The sequence below is a fragment of the Alosa pseudoharengus genome, unplaced genomic scaffold, assembly GCF_046254945.1.
Source record: "Alosa pseudoharengus isolate Yale_2024_CS ecotype anadromous, Long Island Sound unplaced genomic scaffold, YU_APseudo_1.1 YU_APseudo_1.1_scf_8, whole genome shotgun sequence".
NCBI classification, from domain to species: domain Eukaryota; kingdom Metazoa; phylum Chordata; class Actinopteri; order Clupeiformes; family Clupeidae; genus Alosa; species Alosa pseudoharengus.
In genome coordinates this window covers 39,514,312-39,538,668 of record NW_027468870.1, presented here as the reverse complement: position 1 = coordinate 39,538,668, position 24,357 = coordinate 39,514,312, and the positions used below count along the sequence as shown (strand labels likewise).

Sequence of the window (24,357 nt, the reverse complement as noted above, 5' to 3'; positions counted from 1 at the left end):
ATAATTATAGTATAATCTTTTATGGTAGTTTTTGGTAAATGTTGAAGTCACGTTTTACATGTGTGCTTAATCTAATGTGAGTGATGTGAATAGAAATTATCAGAATAAATTCTGCAGGCAGGAATGTGATTGATTTCAGCCACAATTTCTCATCTGTAGACAATTCTGTATTGAATTGAATTGAATTGTATTTATTTCAAAATGTGCCAGTTATAAACACATATGCCATCATTTGGCAGAAAGAAAAAAATAAGATCTCTTTTTAAAGAAGCACTATGCAGGTCTGGTTATTCCTTCGCTGTTTCTGGGTTTTCGCTGGATTTGGGCTCGCATTTTTCACGACATAGCTCCCCCTGCAGCTTCGGTAGCAAGTGACTGCTACGCTAAACCCCCACTAGCTAGTGAGCTAGCCATCAAGATACCAAGCTAAGCACATACTGGGCTCTCAATAAAACGGTCGAGCAAACACATTGTTCAAGAGACTAGGAAACCACATAACAAAAACGAAGTTCACCCAAGGGTAGGCTACTTACAATTTCAACAGCAACAAAGCCAAGTCGGTGTCCGTTTTGCAGTCTTCTTCGAAACTACAATCTTACTACATTTTCGAGGCGCGATTGGATACTTCTGCTGAGTCACATCCAGATTTCCTCGGACCGGGAACAGAAAGTTGCATATTCGGTTTTTCCGCGGAGAAGCGATAGGGGGAGACAACGTATGCATGCATAACATTATACATGTACACACAGCCACATCAACAGCACCATTTGTCATGGGAGTGGCATCATACCACTGTAGCAATACTACCACCCCAGATGATCAGCACCACAATGTGCCCCCCCTTCATTCTTGTACTGCTGGAAAACCATCTGTTTATACCTTTTTCTGAACTGGTTAATGTTTTCACACTGCTTTAATTCCACATTCAAACCATTCCATAGCCTTACCCCAAAAATTAAATACTGAAACCTCTCATAGTTGTTCTGTTACTGAACCTTTTAAAATTGAATTTGATGTCCTTCTTGTATGTTGTACAGTTGCTGAATATTCCCTGGGAGTTTGTTACTTTTTGCCTTATGCATTATTTGTACAGTTTGGTATAGTACAATATCAATGAATTTCAAACTTTTTGACTGTACATGTAGAAATAGTGAATGAGTATGGTCCAGATATCCAACCTTGTGAATGATGTGTACTGCCCTTTTTTGTAGTTAACACCCTTTTTTGTAGTTAACAGTGAGTATAATAAGCTTTTGTAAGTATTGCCCCAGACTTCCACACAGTAAGTTAAATAAGGTAAAACTAGTGAACAGTAAAGACTGTGGAGTGGGTTGTGACCCAGAAATAGTTTTGCTTTATTTATCACTGCAATGCTCCTTGATAACTTAGTTTGCAGATGTTTAATATGTGGTTTCCAACTCATTTGATCATCAATAGTGACTCCAAGGAATTGTATTTCAGAAACTCTTTCAATACCCACCCCATCAATTGAAATATGTACCCCTGTATATGGTTTGAAAGTGATATTAGAGTTATCATCTTTCTACTTGAAACATGTGGTAACAGTATATTTGCAAAGCCATCTGTAAATATCAAGTGCTGATGACAGTTTTTGTGCTCAGACCACAGTGGATGAGTTGCTGAAAGATACTAATATGGCTGCAGTGATTGGAACTCTCTCCTGGAAGGAACAGTTTATTGAGGCTATAACTGTTCTTGGAGGTAAGCTCTGTAGTGGGATCATTTAAGAGAAAATATTTATTTTCATGTCATGTACACAGGACAATTGTGTTTATTTACATGCCAAAATACTTCTCAAAGCATAATTGGAATTGATATAGAAGTGCTTGGGTTTCTGAACAACACTAAGAAGCTGTGGATTATTCAAGCAATATAACTTGAGTGAGAGTAGGGCTTGTACTTGGGCTGAGACAAAAAGAGGGCTATTTCGCTGCTGATTGTGTCAGTCCAATACAAAGGCCAACGTCAGTCTAAGAACAACCTGGGGTCTATTTTTGGATGATAATAAAGTTCTGTACACAGAGGGTTGAAGCGGAGCTCTTCTGTTTTCTCGAAACTAAAGAATGACTTTTGTGTGATGAAATACATATATTCATTACGAAACCATGTTACATTGTAACGCCTTTTGTCCACGGAATGCACAAATTGGTTTGCATTGTGTCCACGAAACACTAAGAGAGCACATCATTTCGTGGACGAAATTGACTGGTGGCCTTTTCCTTTCATGGACATAAAAAGTAATTCTGTCTACAAAAATATGGAATGCACCTACAGTACACGCATCATTCTGTGAATCCCATTTCAATTTCGTCCACGAAAGTATTGTGTTGTGTTACAGAAGGCATTCCGTCCACGCAATAGTAACTTAATAACTTACGAAATGCATTTAGTGACATATGCTTTCATTCTGTGGACGAAATGCATAATAGAATCACGTACAATAGATTTCGTGAGTCAGCCGTTTACAAAATGAATTATGTGTCACGATAATTTTATTACGTGGACGAAATGCATAACAGAATCACGAAATCAGCTTTGTGACCTGCTACAATTCATTTTGTGAGTCAGCAGTTTACGGAATGAATTATGTGTCATGATAATTTTATTACGTGGACGAAATGCATAAGAGAATCACGAAATCAGTTTTGTAACCTGCTAAAATACATTTCGTGAGTCAGCAGTTTGCGGAATGAATTAGCCAGTGGGTCCCATTTAGAAGTGGCACTCGCGCCTCCCGTTATTCACAGAGCTGCGTGAAATGCATTGCAACTTATCGCCACGAGGTGGCAGCTTAAGTCCGCTGTAGCATTGCCGGTAAACGGGGCAGCTGGCTGCATTCAGAGGCTTTGCAACGGCTTGCCGGTTCGAATCCTGACCAGTAGGTACGGCTGAAGTGCCCTTGAGCAAGGCACCTAACCCCTCACTGCTCCCCAAGCACCGCTGTTGATGCAGGCAGCTCACTGCGTCGGGATTAGTGTGTGCTTCACCTCACTGTGTGTTCACTGTGTGTGTGTGTTTCACTAATTCACGGATTGGGATAAATGCAGAGACCAAATCAAAAGAGTATATATACTCATACTTATACTTATACTTAAAGTCTATGGGCTCTATTTTAATGGTCTAAAACGGAAGTGTCTGCGCAAAACGCAATTCACTTTGTGCACGGGGGTGTCTGTAGATTGGTGTGCAACGCATTCATTCATGCAGGCCTGTGGTCATGCATGCGCCCTTAAAATAGCATCTGCATTTTCGCCACAGACTTTAGACCAGGGAGTTCCTGGTCTGTGGCGGAATTGTTTTCTGAAACTGCAAAATATCAACAATGAACGTTTGCGCCGGAACACGCCCCGTCTTTTCGCTGAACCGCCCCCGTGGGCGCAATCGAATTCCCTAATTTACAGGCATGTACCTGTGGAGGGAAAATTCCAATATGCGCTGACTGCAAAATAGGAAAGACAAACGCGCGAGTATACAAAGTCAATTGCGCCGGGACGGAAGATAGAGCCCTATGCGTGTCTGTGCAAATGAAACTGACAAAAACTGACGTGGGTAGGCTAAGCAACTATATTTAAAACAATCAAGAAGTGGATTCCTGTAATGTTCATGAAAACAGTATAGCGATTGGATAGCCTAATAAATCGCGACTTGTTGTAGGCCTAACAGTAGGCCTAGTTTATATCGTCTCGCTGGAGTGCACGCATAATAGGCCTAATCGCTATGCCTACTTGCCCGTCCAAATAGAGGGCTTTCCTTTGTTTCACGGAGCTCTGACTAACGGGAGGCGCGATTGAACTGGCCACTTCTAAATGGTAGCCTAGGCTACCCACTGGCTAATTCATCCTGCAAACTGCTGACTCACAATGTATTTTAGCAGGTCACAAAACTGATTTCGTGATTCTATTATGCATTTCGACCACGTAATGAAATTATCGTGACACATAATTCATTCAGTAAACTGCTGACTCACGAAATGTATTTTAGCAGTTCACAAAACTGATTTTGTGATTCTGTTATGCATTTCGTCCACGTAATGGAATTATCATGACACATAATTCATTCCGTAAACTGCTGACTCACGAAATGTATTGCAGCAGGTCACAAAGCTGATTTCGTGATTCTGTTATGCATTTCGTCCACGTAATGAAATGACCGTGACACATAATTAATTCCGTAAACTGCTGACTCACGAAATGTATTGCAGCAGGTCACAAAACTGATTTTGTGATTCTGTTATGCATTTCGTCCACATAATGAAATTATCGTGACACATAATTCATTTCGTAAACTGCTGACTCACGAAATGTATTGTATGTCTATTATGCATTTCGTCCACAGAATGAAAGCATATGTCACTGAATGCATTTCGTAAGTTACTATTGCGTGGACGGAATGCCTTCTGTAACACAACACAATACTTTCGTGGACGAAATTGAAATGGGATTCACAGAATGATGCGTGTAGGTGCACTCCGTATTTTCGTAGACAGAATTACTTTTGACCAAAAAAAAGAGTTTATTTCGTCTACGACAGTGAATAGTGCATTCAGCATTATGTCCACGAAATGAAAAGGCCACCAGTCAATTTCGTCCACGAAATGATGTGCTCTCTGTTTCGTGGACACAATGCAAACCAATTTGTGCATTCCGTGGACAAAAGGCGTTACGATGTAACATGGTTTCGTAATGAATATATGTATTTTGTCACACAAAAGTCATTCTGTCCACGAAATAAGGCATGTTACATTTGGCGCCCCATATGAAACCCCTTTCATTCTTTCAAAGGGTTTTTGTTCTTACAAACCAGAATGTGCAAAACTGCTAATACACTCCGCATACAAAGGGCCCTATCATGACATTCTAAAGTGCATCGTCACTCGTCAAAAGTCTATTCAAATTTAGTAGGATTTCCAGTTCACATTGGGAGGGTTTTCGTCCTCAAAAGTGGAGCGCATGGCGTAACAAGGTGTTCCTAGGTCTTTTAATCAGTCATATGGGTGTGTTTGGGGCGTAACATCATTTTAAACCAATGAGAATGACATCTGTCATTCCCTTTAACGGCGCAACGCACGATATGTCAAATAAATGCATCGGTATTTTGGCATTCAACGGCGCATTTGAAGGAGGCTGCTTGCGAGACCGTATGGAATAGTCATTCTTAAACCATGCTTTACTAAAACTTAGCATAGCCTTCACGCATTTGCACTCGTCTATTATTTGAACTCATTGGCAAAGTGAAACTAACTTCACCAAGGAGTCAGTCAACGACAAGACAGTTATATGCAGTTACTTTCACTATTGACTGACAATGGGTTACCATCGAAAACATAGGCTGGAAAAAGCAACACTTACCCTAATGTTGCTCAAATGACTGAATAAAACAACATTTATCCTGCAGAGGAGTTGCTTATATCTCGTGACAGTGCGTCTTCAGCTCTCCCCTAATCACTTTTAACCGTCATTACCAATTTGCAAATGATGGTGAATAACTACTCATCATGAGATGTACAGTATTTCATAATATCTTTATTCTAATTATGTTTACCATTGTAAACGTGCAATTTGTAATGCTTTGCATGGACGTGCGCTGGTGTGCGTTCATGAATGATAGAAGGATGGTGCGTGCACCTGCCAATATGACTGTTGACATGCGCTCGTAAAATAGCATATGAACAACTCGCCATTGACTTCTGACCAGGTTTAGGTGGTGTATGATAGCGATTTTTAGACAACGCGCCAGGGCCCGCCCTAGGTTGTTAATTGCCACACCCCTGGGCGCAATGCTTAAAAAATAAAGGTGCAAAATACCGAATTCAACTTCACGTGACTGAAAAACGAACTGTACGCCATGCGCTGGTGCCCCAAAATATAGCCCCATATGGCAATGGTCACCTCCACACTTTTTAAAGGCTAGAAAAACCCTATAAATTATAAACTTTGGGGGAAATAGAGTTGCCACAGAGCAGTTAGAGGTCACAGTGTGACAGAAGAAAACGTAAGTTACGCATGTAACTATGGATCTGTGAGACCGAGGGATGACCGTCACTACGGTCTAAAAAAGGAATGATCACCTTCGTTCTGCCTATCAGCCGAGACCATATGTCAACAAAGTCATGCCCATGACCTCCGGAAGCAGAACGACTCGAGCTTGTAAATAGCGGAGATTGCTCCCGGTTCAGTCTCCTACCTTGAGCGCCTCAGGATGGTCCGAGCGACAAGGATAGTGACGGTCATCCCTCTGTCTCACAGATCCATAGTTACATGCGTAACTTACGATCTGTTTCGACCTCACTCTGACCGTCACTACGGTCTAAAAAAGGGATGACACATACCAAAAAAGTCGCGAGGAGCTCTAAGCTAACCATTAAAACATCGCTCGGTCACGGACATGAGGGCAGTGTCGCCAACCGGAGCTGGACGAGTGACGTCCACCCTATAAAACCTGGTAAAAGTGCAAGGCGTTGCCCATGAAGCCGCTGCACAGATATCACTTGCTGGTACCCCCTTAAGGGCAGCCCAAGACGTAGCCATACTCCTGGTGGAGTGAGCCCTTGTACCCGAAGGGACTGGCATTCCCAGAGCCCGGTAGGCATGGGAAATAACCTCAACCAGCCAATGTGACAGCCGCTGTTTGGAAAGCGGCAGCCCCTGCTTCGCCGTTCCATAACAGACAAAAAATTGAGTGTGTTCCCTCCTCAATGACTGTGTACGGGCCAGATAAGCTCTCAAAGCCCTGACTGGGCACAGAGTGAGCAACTTGTCGCGCTCTGCCTGTGAGGCAGCAGACGGCTGGAATTGAGTCAGCACCAGAACCTGGTTGATAGACTGCTGATTTAGAACCTTAGGCAGGAAGGCTGGATTAGGCCAAAGTGACACGCCAGTGCCCCCTGCCTGCCACCTCAGGCAGTCTTCGCTGACGGAGAGGGCGCACAGCTCCCCGACGCGCCTGGCCGAACAAAGAGCCAGGAGAAAGCAAGTTTTCAGAGACAACGATCGCAGATCTGCGTCTAAAATGGGCTCATACGGGCCTTCAGTAAGAGACATTAAAACAGTGGGCAAATCCCAGTTTGGTGCCCGCAAAGTGCGAACTGGACGCAACCGGCGGGCCCCTTTTAAAAACTGACCAATCAGTGAATGCCTACCCAAGGGCCTGTTATCCGCACCCTGGTGAAAGGCTGAAATGGCCGAGGCATAAACCTTCACAGTACTGACAGCCTTGCCTTGATCCAAATAGGACTGCAAGAAGCGCAAAACTTGAGGCACAGGGCAAACCGCTGGCTCAAGACCCAAGCTGGCACACCAATCCGAAAAGATCCTCCACCTGAGTGCATAGCAAGCTTTAGTAGAAGGAGCCCTGGCGTTGTTCAGAGTCTCCTGCACAGACTCAGCTAGCTGTTCAATGAAGGACTCTGCAGGGGCCAAACCCACAGGCGCAGGGCACCTGGGTTCGGATGCCAGATCTGCCCGTCTGCTTGGGACAGAAGATCCGCCCAGCAGGGTAACTGCCATGGCTGACCCTGCAGGAGCCGGAGAAGGTCTGGGAACCAAGGCCTCGTCGGCCACCGTGGAGCAACCAGCAGAACTGTGTGTTGGCCCTCCCTGATCCTCCACAGGACCTGAGGTACAAGAGGGGATGGAGGAAAAGCGTACAACAAGCCTGTCGGCCAGTCTTGTGACAGAGCATCCAGGCCCAAACTGCCTCCCTGTCCCACGAGAGAGTACCACTCTGGGCAGTGAGTCGTCTCCGCCGACGCAAACAGGTCCACTTGTGCAGTACCATACTGAGTCCAGACCTGGCTGACCACCTCTGGGTTCAATCTCCATTCCCCCGGGAGTGGCCCGGTCCTGGAGAGAATGTCGGCCGCCCTGTTCTCCATGCTTGGAACGTGTGCTGCCCTCACTGAAGCCAGACGCGGCCATGCCCATGACAGCAACTCCTCCGCCACCTGGAGGCACCGCTGGGACCTCGTGCCGCCTTGGTGATTGACATGATACACCGCCGAGGTGCTGTCTGACCTCACCAGAACATGTTGGCTTCGCAACCCTGGCAGGAACCTCTGCAGGGCGAGATGGATAGCCTTCAGCTCGAGGACGTTGATGCGCTCTGACGTCCAGGAGGGCGGCCACACGCCCCTCGCTGACAGCCCTTCCCAGACAGCTCCCCAGCCTGTCAGAGAAGCGTCTGTCGAGATGACTTGCCTCTTGTGAGGAAGGCCCCCCAGTGGAACACCCTGGAGCAAGAACCTCCTGTCCCTCCAAGGACGCAGGGCTCGGATGCAAGCAGGAGACACCCGCAACTTCACATGCCTGTCGTCCCTCGGGTGGAGCTGAAAGGCATTGAACCAACACTGCAGGGGGCGTGCCTTCAGCAGGCCCAATGGCAGTACCGCAGCTGCCGCAGCCAGTAAGCCCAACAGCCTCTGGACTTTGTGGGCGGTGACCAGCCTGCCCAGCCGAAAGCCTGTCAGAGCCTCGGTCAAGCTGTCTGCCCTCCGTGGAGTGAGAGACGCCGTCATGCTGACTGAGTCGAGGAGGACACCAAGGAAGTCCGCCTGCTGGCGGGGCTGCAAGTTGCTTTTTTTCCAGTTGACCGTGAAACCCAGGGCCCAGGATCTTTAGGCCCCGGACCTGGAGGGGGGCTAGCGCGGCTGCCACCACGCGAGTAAAAATTCTGGGGGCCAGTGAAAGGCCAAATGGGAGGACCAGAAACTGGAACACCCTGCCTTGGAAGGCGAAGCGGAGGAAGGACCTGTGTGCTGGGCAGATAGGGACGTGGAAGTACGCGTCTTTTAGATCCAGAGACGTAAACCACTCCCCTTCCTGGATGGAACGAATCACTATTCCAACGTGGACCATTTTGAATGGCAGCACTTTGAGGTACTGGTTCAAGGGCCTGAGGTCGATGACCGGCCAGTAACCTCCGTCTTTTTTGGGCACAATAAAATATTTGGAATAAAACCCAGTGTGCTGTGCGTGCGGCGGTACTTCTGAGATGGCCCTTTTCAGAAGCAACTCCTGGACCTCCTTGACAAGCACGGAATTTAAAAGGGGGTCTTTCACAGACGTCATCTTGACCCCTGAAAACGTAGGGGGCCGCCGTCAAAACTGTAGACGGTAACCGTGAGTCACCGTAGCCACAACCCAAGAGTCTGGCACAATCCCTTCCCAGGAGGTCCTGGACAGCTGGGAAGGGCAATCGACGGGCAGCCTTGGATCCCTAGGCAGGACCGCCACCGCGGCCTGCACCTCTGCTTGGGCCCCGTCGAGGTCTTCGCTGACCTCTGGGCCAGGGAGTTGGGGCTGAGCTCTGGTCTGGTGCACGAAAGCGCCGGTCCCGTGGGGCAGCATAGTTGATACTTACCTGTGGTGTTCGGGCGGGCTGCCACCGCCCATACTTACCTGATGCTGCCCTTTGGGGAACCGGAGCCCGCCTGTGGCACACACGCTGACCAGTTTCTCTAGAAGCGCCAGCCTGTTCCACTCTGTCCAGCACCCCCTGGGAGTCTGGATGGAACACATGCCCAGGCACCACAGGGAGACCTAACAGGTCTGTCCTGATGGCATCAGGGAGAGAGGTTTGGGCAAGCCACACCTGTCTACGGCACAGCACGGCAGAGGCCATAGCACTCCCCACATCACGCGTCAGCTGGGAGTGGGCTGACAGTGCGGCATCCACCAGGGCCCTTGCATCATGGTCCTCCGGGCTCATAATTTTTCGCAGAGCCGCCAGAGTGATAGCCAGGGCGTTGCCCATACGGGCTGCCCGTGCTGATGCGTCAAAGCAGTGAGTGATGAGACGGTCCGTCTTGGCACACTCCTTACGCGGGCAGCGTGGATTGGGAGATGCATTGGCAGGCCCCAGGGAAGTCCAGGCGGCGACGGACTGCTCGACCGGTGGCATATCCTCCAGCCCTGAGTCGGCCGGATAGGCAGCCTTCGCCAGCTGACGGCAACCTGGATTGAATTGGGGGCGCTGTAGCGACTTACCCCATGCCGTCCGCAGCACCTTCGTGTAATCCTCTGCCACGGGTATACAGGGTGGTGGGCTGCTGTGCGAGACGCCTTCCCAGACGCCCCCAAGGGAAGCCATGTCTGGTATAGGGGCCTGAAGACCCAGGATATTGGAGGCACTCAACACCCGTGACATCAAGGAGCCGACAGGGACCTCCCCTGGCACCGTGGATTCATCAGTTGGCTCCACCATGTCTGAATGTAGCTCATCCAGGAGGCCGTCCCCGCTTACGTCATCGATCGTAGAACGAGGGGCATGGAGCGACAGCACATCCACATCACCCAGATCAACATCCGCACCATGGCTCTCAGGCCTGGATGGGGAGAGACCTTCCTGGCCAGGGGGCAGAGAAGAGGATGACGTGCCCTGGAGACCCTCCAGCCTGACCATCCTCCTAGCCAGAGCCTGGAGAGCTGAGAGAATCTGAAGCGACTCCGTGCCATTACCCTCGGTCACGGCAGCTGGAGCCGAGCGCTTAGCAGGTCCAGGGACCTCCACCTAATCATGCCTGGAAGGGGACTCATGTTGCCGTTCACGCTTGTGCGTATGCTTACGGCCATGCATATGAGAGATGGTCGGTCGGGTGAGCGCCGCCTGTCCCGTCCACGCACGTGGCCACATGCCTGGTCAGCCCGGCGGAGCCGTTCCTCCCTAGGAAGGTCACAGGCTGCGCTGCAGGGGCTGTCGACATCCTCCAGGAGGTGGGCGGCCCCAAGGCAAGCGGGACACTCTCTATGCCCGTCATTGGGGGCCATTGCGGCCCTACAGACTCTGCAGTAGTGTGCCGCCATAGCCTACCACAGAAAAACACAATGCAATACAACACAATACAATACAATACAATAAGGCACTTACCTCGGCTGTACAACGCACTGGGTCTGCAAGCAGCAGCCCGTAAAGAGATACAGCAGTGGTGTAATACAGTACACGGGTGGCCTGAAGCAGCGTGCGGACACGCTTAGCAGGCTCACACTGGCCCAGCTAGCTGCGGACAGCAGCGACGGGGTACACAACAGATATACAAAGAAGGCGGCCACCAGTTCGCGAACGCATGCGCCGACGTACACCAGTGGACAACTGGAGAAAAGACACACAGCAGCCCGCACCTTGTGCAAGACTGCACCTAGCAGACACAAACAGCTAAACTTACCTTTTGCAAGTAGCCTAGCACACAACAACAAAGCTAACAAGAAGCACACAGTAACATTAGCGCCTAAGCGGCCGAGCACATACGCGCTGATCAGGCCCACACAGGTTCCGGCTGCCAGAGCAGTAAACAGAAATAATAACAGTGGCCCACGCCGGTGCGCGAACGCACCCAGCAGGCTCACACCAAGCCCAACTAGCCGCGAACAGCCAGATAAAGTACACAGTAGTTAACAAACAACAACCCGGAAACCTGGCACACACAAGGAAATTAACACTGAAACGGCGGCCCGCAGCAGTGCGCGAACGCAGGCAGCAGGCTCACACTAGCCCCTCCGCCGTGCGGTATGGGGTGAACTCAGGAAAGGCGTCAACAAGTCAAACAAAGTTAAACGAAGTTTCCTGAAAAAAACACAGGTTACTGTACATGCAGACTAACAAACACAGTCAAAGCAAGAAAGCAGTGAAAGTACGTACTCACGTATCACAGGTCTCAGATGAGGCGATCAAGGTGAGAGACTGAACCGGGAGCAATCTCCGCTATTTACAAGCTCGAGTCGTTCTGCTTCCGGAGGTCATGGGCATGACTTTGTTGACATATGGTCTTGGTGATAGGCAGAACGAAGGTGATCATTCCTTTTTTAGACCGTAGTGACGGTCAGAGTGAGGTCGAAACAGATACTGTTTTCATGATGCTAGGTAGCTCAGATGATTGTTTTTCAATCAAACAAAAGAAATAGGTAGGTCTCATAAAGAGGACATTTGTTTTGGATAATAGGGTAAAGGCTGCCACAACCACAGTACAAAAACATCATGGCACATAGCACATAGGATACAAACAAAGAGTATACAAATACATTTTGTAATAAATATGTATTTTACGCTGTAAGGTAAAATATTCCAACACAACCAAAAACCCAAAACAATTTTAGATACTGCCTGTGGATTTCAAGGACTGACTGATTAACATTAGACATTAAAGAATTAGACAATAAAGAAGGACTTCTAGGGGCCAGGCTTTTGTACCTTGTACATGAAAAGGATTTCACAAAGGGCGACAGTCCTGACAGAGCAGCACCTTGAGCTTTGTACATGTGCATATTTACTTCTGTTATTACATATTAAGCTTCACTCCCCCTAGAAACATTAAAGAACTCCCCAAATGCTCCTGAATTGATCTGTACACCTAAACATTATTGAATTAAAAAAAAAAAGAATTTGAACCATTGCAATTTTGCAACCATGTCATCTCCAAAGCATGAAGATGCCAACAAATATGCATCAATTGTATTGCAAGACATATATAAATAATTTAGTTACATAACTTTAATTCATTCAAAAGTTAGCACCTTCTTTATAGGAATACATTTGAAAAATAGTGTCCATGTTTCCAGGTGATGGAGAAGGTGAAGAAGGCAATGAAGGAGACCAGCTGCAACCATCTGGCTGTGACTACTGCCTGCACATCCTCACAGTATTCTGGAAGGTTCTCTTTGCCTTTGTGCCCCCTACTGGGTACTGGAAGGGCTGGGCCTGCTTCATTGTCTCAATCTGTGTGATAGGTCTTCTTACAGCTGTCATTGGAGACCTGGCCTCCCACTTTGGCTGCACTGTAGGCTTAAAGGACTCAGTCACTGCTATAGTGTTTGTGGCTCTGGGTACTTCCATACCAGGTGGGTGCCCCTTTATGGAAGACAGTGTTGTGTGGGATCAATCAACTACATGCATGCAAAAGTAAGAGGTTGGGAGTTATTGCTGGTTTGTCCTTTTTGCAAAAGTCTGTGTGATAGTATGGTATGGTGTAATGAAAATAATATAACAGTAACTTCTTGGAGAAAAATACTTGAATATTCTGTCTAGTTCATTTCCTTTTTCTTAACAATTTCCTCCCTTAGATACGTTTGCTAGTAAAGTGGCTGCTGTACAGGACCAGTATGCTGACGCCTCGGTGGGAAATGTGACGGGCAGCAATGCTGTGAACGTGTTCCTGGGCATTGGTGTAGCATGGTCAGCAGCGGCTGTCTACTGGGAAGTCAAAGGAGAAGTGTTCCGTGTGGAGCCTGGCTCTTTAGCCTTCTCGGTTACCCTCTACACCATCTTTGCCTTTGTCTGTATTGGTGTGCTAATGCTTCGACGAAAGCCAGCTGTTGGAGGAGAACTTGGGGGTCCACGGTGCTTCAGGATCTGCACAGTTTTTCTTTTCATAGGCCTGTGGTTTCTCTACATTCTTTTCTCCAGTCTGGAGGTATACTGCCACATCGCTGGCTTCTGAGTGAATGGAAGCAGAAGTGCACACAAGGACACATACACACAAATGCATATGTAAACTTGACACAAAATGATGAGTGATATGCAATGTCACACTTTTCACTCAGAATACATTTATATATATATATATGTGTGTGTGTATTTCTGATACACCAAATATTCTGCATGCTTGCACATTCTGTCATACTGCACATCTTTATGGATGTTCTTCCCAATCCACCCATTTACTTCTATTTGCACATAGGTAAAGACTATAATCACCTTATAGAAATCAAGGGTTGTGCACAATTCGAATTGCAATTCTGCTTCCTGTTTGCTACCTCAGTTGAAATGCAAGTGAAATTCAAGAATTGAATTGGAATTTAAGAGCCAGTTTCAATTCAATTCTGGAATTTTGCACAAGCCTGATAGAAATGTACACACTAATACATTTGTTTGGTCAGAAGGCACAGAAGAAACGAACAGGTTCATATGCTTTCATATGTTCATATGAACAGGTTCATATTTTTTTTGGGTGAAGTTACTTCCATCGCTGAGAGAAATATGCTTTTTGCAACATAAAAGGTATAGAAATATGAATATATTAATATTGAAAAATCTGATATCCTACATCCTATAGGATATTTTATATCCTATGTAACTAAGATAAGATTATTCCTTTTCCTGTTAGGAAAAGATTAATGATATGTTCCTCGACTAAATAACAGCATTCGTGGTCCACAGCAGCACAATTTCTACATACACCCAATGAGACGTAATTTATAGGTATAGACATTGGATTGATTTGAGGTCAAATAATAATAAAATAATGTAATCCTCATTAGCATAACAAATCACTATCTGTTAAATATGAGTTGAAAAACAGATGAACTTTCTAGATTCAGCTTTTCACATTAGCAATGCATTTTAGGCTAAGATTTAACTTGGGATTAATTTATGTGATCAGAAATAATTATATTTTTAACAAATATTGCTTTCATCCCCATGCCTTCACAAGAAAGTCTTGAATTTTGAGTTTTTACTTTTAACATGTATGGTACATATACTGTATGAAATATGTGAAAAGGGCATTAAGTGCAAAAATCATAGTGTTATCCAATAGGCACTTTGCAGATAGCAATAGTTGATAGTGATAGTGGTCGTTCATAATCACAGTATGAAACCTTAATCAAATTAGAATTCAGTTCAAATGCAGATATATAGGGTCTGTGATTCATTTTCAAGTCCATTCATTGAATAGCTTTTCATGGTCCCTAGCAGTACACCTTTACAGTCTTGGTATACAGTGTGATTGATTCCCTTTTTGCACTTCCAAGTTCAATGCACACCAGGTGACTAGAAAGCCATGTGACAGAGAGGAAGTACTGTATGCATTGAAGAAAAGTGAATGATAGGGGAGAAAATGGATTTGACAAATTCAAGCATGTGCCTTACTGTTCTCTAATTTTCATCTCAATGACAGTTGTAACATTTGTGTGACAGTTGTAACAGTAGCCAAGGATAAACCAAAACAAAAAAGCAATGGATGATGGTTTTCTGTAAGTTGTACTGTTTGAGATTTGCTTACAGATCAAGGGAGTCACATTTTCACAAAAGTGGCTAGCATTTCCCTTGCTGCTACTAGTACAATGATTAGTTGTATGTCACATACAAACATCATTATGGGGTTGGTGGTACTATTTCAAACAACAATACTGATCTTGTACAAAGCCTGAGCTTCACCTATGTTTGCAAGAAAAACATATTTAATGAACAGTAAAACAAAATGATTGACAGAATTTTCACATTTGGGAAATTGTCCTCTCACTTGGCCTGTCTTCATTGCCACTTCATTGCAACTATTTTTCAGTAGTCTAAGCAGAGTGAGGACTATGATATAAACTGTATGTGGACAAAATACCAATACTTTTCTGATTCATTTTTTGTTGTACAATAAGGCCCCGTTGAATGATGGGCTGTTTTGTTTTATGTACAGTTTATGCAAGTTCCAGCATATAGTTGCATAGCCTACATAACAATTTGCTATTGTTTTGTTGAGTTAAATGAATGGTCATTTTAGTAACTGATTTATTTTGATGTAGTGAAGTTGCCCCCGAAGGCTATATGACAGCAGTTGTACATGCATATTCTGGTCTTACTCAAAACTGCACTGATAGCAGGTCATATTTCAAAAAGGGAACTGGCAGAACGCCTCCCTCAAAACTGTTTCCGTGAACCTTTCCACTTACCTTTTTAATCAGACACACCCAAATGAGGCACTGGTCTGTACTCTTAGGCCCTTATGTCTCGGTGTGTGTTATAAAATTGCCAAATGAATGTGCACTAGCAATGAAACCTGTCTTTGTTGCATGTAAGGACCCATGGTGCGCATCTGCTAAATGTATGGCCCTGTATGTCTGCCTTTCTATAATCCACTTACCCCATATTTCAGCTGTTTTACACCGTAACAGTTAACTGGCCATCTCAGTATTTATCTCCTTTCTATCTCTCTAATCAATTGTTCAAATATTTTCTTCTGTTTTCTCACTCATAGACATACTCAAGTATCCAATTCTTTCTTTGTAAGATTTTCAGGGTAATGACTCATTTAACCTATTTCAGCAAGTGTCTTTTCCCTCAAACTTCTTTGAGTGGTAGAAACCATCATCCATCTGTCCTAAATCTGAACACTTTTTTGAATTCATTAATGGCACTTTGTTATGGACCTCTCGTTTAGCTCATGAAGAGATTTCATGTAGATTCACATAGAGAAACATCCTAGCAACCACCTTCTCTACCATAGCAAACATCTTGCCATAAACATCCCTATATCACATCAAGCAGTTAGCATCACCATATCCACTACTGTTGATACCATAGAAACAACTAAGCAACCCATCTTTTGAAATCTGAAAATGTAGCTGGTGAATTATGTGATGCCACTGCATTAGCCAAAGGTATCACTAATTAATATTGCTTGCAGATTGAAATTTTTACTACACCTACTCAATACTCCCACCCACCCCACACATCCACACACAGCACTCTGTTACATAGTTCTAAATGTAAAAGTTGTACACGGCCTGATTCACAAATACATGAGTGTATGACACAATTTTGTCAGTTCATATTAATTTTCTGTAGGGAAATTAAATTGTGAATTTTGTTTCATTCATGTTGTCCAATAAAATTACCTATTAAATGAGTGGATTTTGGTCTTATTAATTATGTCTGCCATGAAATAGATACAGTGCCCTACAATGACAGTCTAAATATCATGGTCACTGGCGAATAGTTTAAACAAAATTACGTCCATATTGGGTGTGGTTTAGTTATGAAATGTTATGAATCGCCCGGTGCATGGCGCAAGAAGGTGGGCTTTATGTTTCTTTATCAGTCATGTGTGTGTTTTGGGTGTAACATCCTTTAAACCAATGTCATTCCCTTTAACAGCAAGCAGCTTGACTTCAAACAGTGCATCGGTATTTTGCTGCACACTTTTAAAGGGATCTGCTTGCACGCCAGACCGTATGGAACAGGTATTCCACTAAACCATGCTTTACTAAAACCTAGCAGAGTATAGCCTACATGCATCTGCACTCGTCTATTATTTGAACTCATTGGCAAAGTGGAACTAACTTTACCGTGGTCTCATAGTCTCATAGTCAACGACAAAACCGTTATAAACAGTTACTTTCACTATTGACTGACAATAGGTTACAATCGAAAACATAGCCTGAAAAAAGCAACACTTACCCCAATAATGTTTGAATGACTGAATAAAAAAACCTAAGGACATTTATCCTGCAGAGGAGTTGCATGCTTATGTGGCAAGTGCTATAGATTTTAGGGAGCTTGGGCCCTGATAGACTACGCCACGATGGGACTTGCACGCAAAGATATAATTCAGATATCAGTATCCTTAACTCAGTTAGGACCTCAGGTTCGTAGAACTGACAGAGACATGGTTCCATAAAAAAGAAAAAAATATTTTCACACTAAATTCACATACACATAAAACAGAAAGAGGGCTGAGGCTTACCGGTAGGAGAGCAGTCACACACGTGAGCAATCACACATGCTTGGTCACACACACACGCAAGGCAGTGATACACTCAGTGAGAGACAAATGTCACACAAAGATGGGAACCCATCACCACCAGGAACTGCTCCCACTTTCGGCTCTGAGCACCTAAACAGAGGGGGGCGGAGAAGGATTACAGACAGCACACGCTCACATATACAAAGTGTAACAAAATAAATCACAAACAAACCATAAAAGAAACAAACTGCCATACTAAGGATCTGCAGCTTCACAGCCTCCCCTTAGTGCGGACAAAACAAATTGAGTGCAAACAGAAAGACAATCACAAAACAAAGAGGTCCACACTTAGGTGATCAGCAGCACTAGGGAAAAAGGGACTGCGGCGATGGCAATTATCAGGGAGGTAAAAAGGGGCGGGTCTTTGACGTCTGGCATAGCACAATGAGGGTTCTTGAATTTAAATAGAGCCGCTGTTGTACTGATTGGCCCATACAAGGATACAAGGTAGTTTATTGTCACATGCATATAGTTACTGGATGTAAGAAATGCAGTGAAATTATGTCTGGTGTCAGCCTATTTGTGCATTTATGGGGGGGGGGGGGGGGGGTAAAAAGTGCAGTAGAAGAGGGGTTTAGTATAAGTGGCAAGGGCTGCATAAGAAAGGTGGGGGAGGATTGAGATTGGGGGGGGGGGGGCAGTGTGCTGTAAGTATGTTGGGGATGTGTGTTGGAGAAGCTTCCTGATATATTGTGCTGTGTATGTAGGGAAGGGGGGGGCAGTGTACTGCAAGTATGGTGAAGGGACTTACTATTGCAAGCAGAGTACTGTATGTATGATGTATGTGAGTGATGACAGTGAAGATGTGTGTGTGGGCGGGAGGGGAGTGGAGCAGTGACTGTGTGTGTGTGTGTGTGTGTGTGTAGTGTGTGTGTGGGTAGGTGGGGGCAGTGTGCTGTAAGTATGTAGAGGATGTGTGTTGGAGAAGATCGATCCTGAAGACAATGTGCTGTGTATGTAGGGGGGGGGGCAGTGTGCAGCAAGTATGTAGAGGAGGCTTACTGTAGCAAGCAGTGTGCTGTATGTATGTGAGGTGATGACAGTGATGATGTAAGTGTGTGTGTTTTTGGGTGGGGGGTGGGGGGGCAGAAAGGCTAGGCAATCAAGGACATTGGTAGATAGATGTAGGAGAAATCAAAAAAATAAATAAAAAGTTCTATGGAGATGTGCAAAAGTTGGAGAAAGTCAGATGTGTGTGTGTGTGTGTGTGTTTTGATGTGTGATGAAATAAGAAAATAAATAAAAGGTCTGTAGCATAGGGAGAGGGATGTAAAAGTGCTAAAAGTCTTGAAGGTGTGTGTGTGTGTGTGGGGGGGGGGTAGGGGGGGCATGAGTGCTGAGGAGTGAATGAGTGCAAAGTCAGTATAGTGTGAGTTCAGGGTTGGGAAATGTTTGAGAGTGCTGAGGAGTAAATGTGTGCAAAGTCAGTATAGTGTGAGTTCAGAGTTCGGATGGCCTGGGGATAAAAACTTCTCCTGAGTCTCTCAGTTCTGGCTTTGTGACTACATAGGCGTCTTCTTGATTTCAGCGGTAGGAATAATCCATTGTTAGGATGAGAAGAGTCCTTCAGAATCTTTTGGGCTCTTAGGAGTACTCTTCTGGAATAGATATCTTGTAGAGCAGGGAGTTGAGTTCTTATAGTACGTTCAGCTGAGCGCACTACTCTCTACAGAGTACTACAATCTCTAACTGTAGAGTTCCCATACCAGGTGATGATGCTACCAGTTAGAACACTCTCAACCGCTGAAGTGTAGAAGGCCTTCATGATGGATGTAGAAACTTTGAATTTCCTTAGCTGACGAAGGAAGTAGAGTCGTTGTCTGGACTTCTTCAGAACATATTGTGTATTAACAGTCCATTTTAAGTCTTCAGTAATGTGGACACCAAGGTATTTAAAAGTTGTGACTCTCTCTACAGGTTGCCCGCTGATCATTAGTGGGGTGTAACTGTAGTTCTGCTGCTCCTTCTACTCCTTCTGTAATCCACTACCATTTCCTTGGTTTTATTGACATTCAGTGTCAAGCTGTTAGATTGACACCACTGTGCCACCTCATCAACCTGATCCAAGTAGAGCTGTTCATTGTTGTTACTAATCAGGCCCAAGATCACTGTGTCATCTGCAAATTTGATGATGGAGGTATGAGTACTGTTGGCTTTGCAGTCATGTGTGTAGATGTTGTACAGCAGTGGACTCAAAACACAGCCTTGGGGAGCACCAGTGCTGATGGTTAATGTGTCAGATGTCAGACCCCCCACTCTAACCACTTGTGATAGGTTGGTGAGAAAGTCAAATATCCAGTGACACAGGGTGGTGTTCAGTCCTAAGGCCTTCATCTTTGTGACCAGGTGAGAGGTACTATCGTGTTGAATGCTGAACTAAAGTCAATGAACAGCATCCTCACATAATTCCCTGCTCTCTCCAGTCCTGTTCACCCTGTACACATCTGACTTCTGCTACAACACCGAGTCATGCCACATGCAGAAGTTTTCTGATGATACTGCAATTGTGGGGTGTATCAGGAACGGGCAGGAGGAGGAGTACAGGAGCCTGGTGGAGGACTTTGTGCAATGGTGCAAACTCAATCATCTTCAACTTAACACTTCAAAGACCAAGGAGATGGTGGTGGATTTCCGCAGGTCTAAGCCCACTCTGCTACCAGTCCACATTGATGGGGTCAATGTGGAGGTGGTTAGCACCTACAAGTATCTGGGTCTCCACCTGGACAATAAACTGGACTGGTCAGCCAACACTGATGCACTCTACAAGAAAAGGCAGAGCAGGCTGTACTTCCTGAGGAGGCTGCGGTCCTTCAATGTGTGCAGTAAGCTCCTCAGGATGTTCTACCAGTCTGTTGTTGCCAGCGTCCTCTTCTATGCAGTAGTATGCTGGGGAGGAAGCTCAAGGAAGAAGGATGTGGGGCGAATTGACAGGCTGGTAAGGAAAGCTGGCTCTGTAGTGGGAGCTGAACTGGAGTGCATTACTTCACTATCTGACAAAAGGACCCTGAACAAACTGATCAACATCTTGGACAATGAGTGTCACCCACTCCACAGCACTATTGTTAAGCAGAAGAGCCTGATCAGCTGGAGACTTCGCTCACTGCCTTGCACAACTGACAGACTGAGAAAGTCATTTGTCCCCAGGGCCATTGAACTGTTCAATGCCTCACTTAAGGGAAGAGGAGAGATAGACTTCTCTGCATAGTCTGTCTGCCTCTTCACCCCCTCCATGTTTGGTACTGTCTGTCCACTAGCCACTTGTACCACTGTCTTTATGCCTCACTGTTTGCATGCTATATTAGCAAATTAGCACATATGCATAACCCCCCCCTCCATGCCACAGCAGAACTGTGGCCACACTTATACATTTTCTTAAATAGTTAAATATATAGATATATAGACTTTACTTTATTTTATTTCTGCATTGTTGCACTGTTGACTTACTCATTTGCACTATCACCATGACCACTATCACCATTGCACTACCACCATGACACTCATTCACACAGAGCACCTTAGAGCACCTTGCCATACCTTACTATGCACAGAGAATCACAGGCTCAGTCCCTGCCTCAGTCATTGCAAGCGCCTCTGATTTATTAATCACCACTATGTGGATACTGTTTTTAGAATAGTATATTTAGCATATTCTTTATCTTCTACTGTCCTTACTGCTTAGTTGTGTTTTTATATTATATACTTTAATTAGTCTTTCTGCTGTTAAAGAATGTGTTTGTGTTGTATGTATGCTGCTGAGACCAGGTGAGTTAAGGTGAGTTAAGGTGGTGTGCATGAGGTTTGAGATGGCATCCTCTGTAGACCTGTTGGCTCTGTAAGCAAATTGGAGGGGGTCAAAGGAGGCAGGGAGGGATGAGCTGATAATGTTTTTCACAAGCTTCTCAAAACACTTCATCACTGTAGACGTCAGGGCTACTGGGCGGTAGTCATTCAGACATGATGGACTTTTGTTTTTCGGTACTGGAACAATAACAGACTGCTTGAGGGAAGTAGGAAGTAGGCCCATATCTGGCTACCGAGAGTCACTCACAATGCAACCACCTGAGCATTAATGAAAAGTGGGCACTGCACCACTTCATTCTGCTACAATCTACCCCACACTTTTGCTTCGTCGCCCCGACGATGAACCTAAAAGAGCACCAAAGCCCATACGTGGCTGAGAGTAAACTACATTTCCCTACATTGACAGGGTTGTGCCTTACAATCTGGGCAAAACCACGAGAGGGATGCTGCCCGGTCAGTAGGCCAGGCGTTTGGTACATAAAAAATAGGATGCACAGTTTGGATGGCAAGCCACCACTGCTGGCCCAACAAAACAGGGAGGGCTTGCAGTTCGGTCATTAGGCCAACGCTGCTACCGGACAAGAGACATAGGGGGAAGGATTGCAGTTTGGTAATGCCAATGCTGCTACCGGACAAGAGACATAGGGGGAAGGCTTGCAGTTTGGTAAGGCCAACGCTGCTATCAGGACAAGACAATGGTGGGCTTGCAGTATGGTTACCACCGCCATGACACTGACAATGAGGACACTTGTGCCCAAAAGTTAGGACAAAGGTCCAAAAGTGAGGACACATACGGAATTGGAGTAACATATGGGGAATAACATTAGAAAATAAACCATTTCTATGAAGGCACCTATTTATTATAACATTCCCAGCTAGCACAGTTACGTTGCCAGTACGTTGCTGCAATGTAACTGAATGACCCAAAATACATTGCCACAACGTCGTATCCAACGTTGCCACAACATGCAAAGTGAAAGGTGAGAATTCATAACTGCAACGTCACTTCCCAACGTTGCCAATCCGTAACTGCAACATTAAGTTATGTTGCAGCAACGTGGAATTGAAAGGTGCCGTTTCGTAACCGTAACGTAAGTTACCGACGCCACCAGTCCTGTTCAGCAACGTTGCCACAACATGCAAAGTGAAAGGTGACCATTCGTAACCGCAATGTAACTCCCCAACGTCGCCACTCCGTAACCGCAACATCAGGTGACGTTGCAGCAACGTGGAGTTGAAAGTTGCCGTTCCGTAACCGTAACGTAAGTTACCGACGCCACCAGTCCTGTTTAGCAACGTTGCCACAACATGCAAAGTGAAAGGTGACAATTCGTAACCGCAACGTAACTCCCCAACGTCGCCACTCCGTAACCACAACATCAGGTGACGTTGCAGCAACGTGGAGTGGAAAGTTGCCGTTCCGTAACCGTAACGTAAGTTACCGACGCCACCAGTCCTGTTTAGCAACGTTGCCACAACATGCAAAGTGAAAGGTGACAATTCGTAACCGCAACGTAACTCCCCAACGTTGCCAATCCGTATCTGCAACATCAGGTTACGTTGTAGCAACATGGAATTGAAAGGTGCCGTTTCGTAACCGTAACGTAAGTTACCGACGTCGCCAGTCCTTAACAACAACTTCAGGCAACATTGCGGCAACGTCGCAAGTGGAAGGTTTCATTACGTAACCGCAACGTAACTTGCCAATCCGTAACCGCAACAATAATAAAATTATAGTATGTGCCTTACATGACAACTACCCTTCTTACAGCACTTGTACATAGGCCAATTAATACCTGTAGGCACAGCAAATGCTTTGATCTGGGTGATATTACTGTTACTGTGGGAGAGAGACAACCTATGTAACATCAGATCACATCTTCATGGTTATCCATTTTGCTATTAATTACATACAGTCTGGAACTTACCTTATGTGTGTAGCTGATTTTCAACCATTCAGGCTTATGTCCTCCAACAAGATACACAATGGAATTGTCAGCTGGACTTTTATACTGGGTTAGAACTAGTAGTTTCACGTCCACGGTTTCTTTTTTTTTAAATAAACTATTCAATTTATTGTTCAAAACATCAGTAAGAGTTGAGCCTAAGCTAAACTGTTTCAACCATATTGTTTCAAAATCAATAACAATAATAGCCTATAAACGAGGCAACTGACTTGCAATGCATGCTGGGAAGCAAACCTCAACATGAAATAAGAGACACCTTAGGCTACATTAGTTCCCCCCTCATTATGAAATACTTTTTACAGTTTTTCACCGTTTTTCTCAGTTGCTAAAACACTAAAACCCATTGGCTGAAGAAGGTTCTCAGTTGCCTGAACTCATTTAGCTAATTGTTCAGTCTTTTGTCAATACCTTAAACCATTTCACATGGTAAAACACAATTTGCAGATCCCACTTACACTTTTCAGCAAAACTCTAAACACATTCGCATTCTCAAAACACATTCTGAACTCTAATGCACATGTCAACCATACTGGTAAACACAAGTGACAACAATTACAGTTTTTTTCAATTGCTATAACACAATTTCTGAAACCTTGCTCCATTTTCTTAAAGCATTAAACACAAAACCCTATTTACAAGCACTATTTACAAAACCTCTGACTCTGCAAAATCAAACTTTCGCCTCAAAACAGGAAACATCAAGTAGAAATTACTACTTTGCTTTGCTCTTTGCATTTTTTTGTTCTTCCTCCTCCTTGTACCTCTATTTTTACAGTATCCTGCATCTCACAAACTTGTCCTTTGATTCTTGTTCTTTGTTGATATGAACTTGCACCAGTCAAAATCTATTGAGCAGTCAGTACTGTAAACAAATGGAAAGCACAATGTTCAGGGCCATACGATTTGTTTACAGTATTGTACAGTATACAGCCTACAATGCACTGTAGTACAGTGTCCAATAAAAATCCTCTTTCTTGCCATCCTCCCCTTCCTCCCCATCCCCCACTTTGCATATGCACTCGTCTTTTTACATAGTTTCTTCTATCCATTTTCATTCCCACCTTC

General features: G+C 45.0%; 1 protein-coding gene across 7 annotated transcripts in view; it reads left to right on the top strand.

Moving 5' to 3' along the window:
- Nucleotides 1-13,447, top strand: part of LOC143112234 (sodium/calcium exchanger 2-like) — a 71,819-nt gene extending 58,372 nt beyond the window's left edge. For 4 of the 7 annotated variants that reach the window (XM_076274484.1, XM_076274485.1, XM_076274483.1 and 1 more), the window contains 3 exons: nt 1,623-1,722; nt 12,582-12,848; nt 13,071-13,447. In XM_076274484.1, coding sequence (XP_076130599.1) covers nt 1,623-1,722; nt 12,582-12,848; nt 13,071-13,447 — 744 coding nt within the window. Of the gene's footprint in view, nt 1-1,622; nt 1,723-12,569; nt 12,849-13,070 lie in introns of all 7 variants that reach the window. The other 3 variants (XM_076274482.1, XM_076274481.1, XM_076274486.1) reach the window with 1 other exon arrangement.
- Nucleotides 13,448-24,357: the final 10,910 nt, after the last annotated feature.